Raw genomic sequence first — 2,660 nt, 5'->3', positions numbered from 1 at the left:
AATTGCAAATTCAGTTTCTGCTCAACCTCTTTGCCTTTCTGCCATTAACACACATATATACACAGACACACGCATACGTATATGTACACACACACACACACACACACACACACACACACACCTTTCTAGTCTCCATTTTGAAGCATGAAAACTTCATTAAAGGAAGACTCTGATTATCTCAGCTGCTATTTGGTTTCTATGTGGGGGAATCAACCTTAAATAGTTATTTCTTTTAAATTATTAATATTTACATCTTTTAAATATTTACAGGGAGGCCCAGGGAGGGTACCACAGGCTTGACTGCAGTCTCATTTGGGTTCAAGTCATCATAAATTCCTTCTCCGCAACTTTCTCAAGTCCTCCCCCCTGAGAACTGGAGTCAGCCTTGGATGGCTGAGGACACCCACGTAGGGTGTTCCCAGGCTTCCCTGGGGAACACAGCTTCCTGTGTAGCTCCCAAATCACATAATCTGGAAGATTCAACAAGTCAATTTTTAAGATCCCTAACTTTTATTATGAAGTCAAATCACCCCAACGTTCTCATAGTGCAGAAAAGGAACCACTGAGTGGGTAAAGCCAATAGGTTTCTCCATGATCAAAAGATCCTTTTACCTTTCCTGCTGTGCAGCCTGTGGGAAAAGCTTCAGAATCTCAGTGTGCACCAAATTCACTTGAGAAGTTTCTTTCACTTTTAGTTCTAGATTGTAATCCTTGCCGAGTTTGCTTTTCAGGTGCTGGATGGAGCCAATGCATCTGTGGGCAAGAAGGAAGCCATGTTGGAACAAATATTGTCCCTGAAATTTTTTAGGTTATTCACAAATTTCAAATGTATAGGATAGGGCGTCTCTGAGGGAGCTGAGAGGAAGAACTCCAGTTGCTATGGTGATTGTGTCCTTTTCACAGGGAATCTCACGTCGAAGGTCGAGTGCAGGCTCTGGTAAGATACCCACCTCAGTCGTCCAGATACCATGATGGCGAGGCGGTCACAAATGGCCTCGGCCTCAGCCAGGTAATGGGTCGTCAGGAGGGCCCCCTTCTCTGTGTTTTTAATGGCTGTCTGGATCATCTGCCTGAAGTGAGCCCAAAATCAGCACCATTAAGAAAAAAAAGCATAGGAAAAAAGGAGATGGAGGGGAAATTTTATAGACAAAATACAGTTTATAAATCATATTTAGATCCCGATTCAAAAACAAAACGGGGAATGTAACTATTGACTAGCTTTTTGATAACATAAAGGAAAATTTTTAATATTTTTAGGTGTGCTAATGGTATTCTCATTATTTAAAAACACCTTCTATATCTTTTGTAGAAACTAACTGAAATATTTCCACATAAAAGACATGCTGCCTAGTATTTGCTTCAAAATAATTAGGGAGTGGAGAAAAGAGGTGGGTGGAGGTACAGATGAAGAAAGATTGACCTTATATGGATAACTGTTAAAACTAGGTGATGGGCATAATGGGTTCATAAATGATTTCTTTACATTTGTATAAGATTCCTACAACGAAGTTCTTTTTAAAAGCTGGAAAAATATCGGACAGTCACAAATATGAAACCAGACTGAAGGATTTTATAAGTCCAAATGGAAAGTCCTAGATATGAAAGTAAAACGAATTTAAAAACTAAGAATAACTGAATAAAAAAATTGACAGACTAGGTAAAAGGGAGAAAAAAGAAAATGGGGAAATTGTGTCAGTAATTTCTAAGGAAACAGAGACATCTCAATAATTAAAGACAAAATAAAACACAGCCCACATTGCGAGATCTAAAACAAAATACTTAGAGGTTTTTTGTTTTGCTTTTTAAAAATACGAATACCACATGAATATGATGCATTATTAGAGAATCTATTTGTTAAATATTTGTTTTCCTAATAATATGGATTATCTCCACTAAGCTGGGAACCAATGCATTTGACTTGTAAGGTCACTTTAAAAATGCAACTTTTACATCAAGCTTATACTTCTGGCTCTAAGAGTTATAATTCTCACCACATCTGCTGCTGTCCTGCTGGATCCATGGTTGTAGATGGTTCATCCAGAAGGAGGATAGATGAATTTCCCAGGATGCTCAGCACAAAACTCAACTGCAATGCAGAGAAACAGCCCTATATTTGCTGCCACCACCACGTCTGCCCTCAGAATAATGTCACGCCCCATGCATACCTTTCTAGTGGTTCCTGCCGTTAATTTCTGCGCTGGAACATTCAGTTGTTCATGCAGTTTGAAAGAATCCACCAATCTGATGGAAAACAAGATAAGATCAGGTTGAGAGAGGATTTAGGGAAAATGTCATTGCACAGAGGAGAAACAGCATCAAAGGGAAGCTTGGTGCTACTGTTCTCAAAACTCGTCATGCCAACGACCAAAGGATAAAAACACTTTATTTTGGGACCTGAAAGATTTTTCATCTCATAAAACATTTTTAAAAATAACTAGAATTCCGAATTTGGAACTGAAATGGATGATTATTCATTCACTTGTCAATTATTTTACACAATTATTTTTTTAAAGATCTTTCCATCAGGGATGCAAGAAACAGCTCTTGTCCCCCTTCCCTGCTCTACTACTGACACCATCTGAAAAGGTGGAGACATCACTTCTACTGTCTATTCTTTATTAGTGAATTCATCATCAACGTACAGCCTCCCTGCCTTTGGA

The 2,660-nt window shown here is 38.6% G+C and overlaps 1 protein-coding gene across 1 annotated transcript in view; it reads right to left on the bottom strand.

Annotated features, from left to right (window-relative positions):
• Nucleotides 1-2,660, bottom strand: part of ABCA6 (ATP binding cassette subfamily A member 6) — a 49,677-nt gene that overhangs the window by 3,289 nt on the left and 43,728 nt on the right. The window contains exons 30-34 of the mRNA XM_023536740.1: nt 2,301-2,394; nt 2,166-2,241; nt 1,992-2,086; nt 951-1,070; nt 613-753 (exon numbers count right to left, since the gene is read on the bottom strand). Of these exons, the coding sequence (XP_023392508.1) occupies nt 613-753; nt 951-1,070; nt 1,992-2,086; nt 2,166-2,241; nt 2,301-2,394 (526 nt within the window). The remainder of the gene's footprint in view (nt 1-612; nt 754-950; nt 1,071-1,991; nt 2,087-2,165; nt 2,242-2,300; nt 2,395-2,660) is intronic.

This window comes from Pteropus vampyrus, unplaced genomic scaffold (assembly GCF_000151845.1).
Source record: "Pteropus vampyrus isolate Shadow unplaced genomic scaffold, Pvam_2.0 Scaffold169, whole genome shotgun sequence".
NCBI classification, from domain to species: Eukaryota; Metazoa; Chordata; class Mammalia; order Chiroptera; family Pteropodidae; genus Pteropus; species Pteropus vampyrus.
Note: the sequence above shows the minus strand (reverse complement) of the source record. Positions and strands in the feature narration are given on the sequence as shown.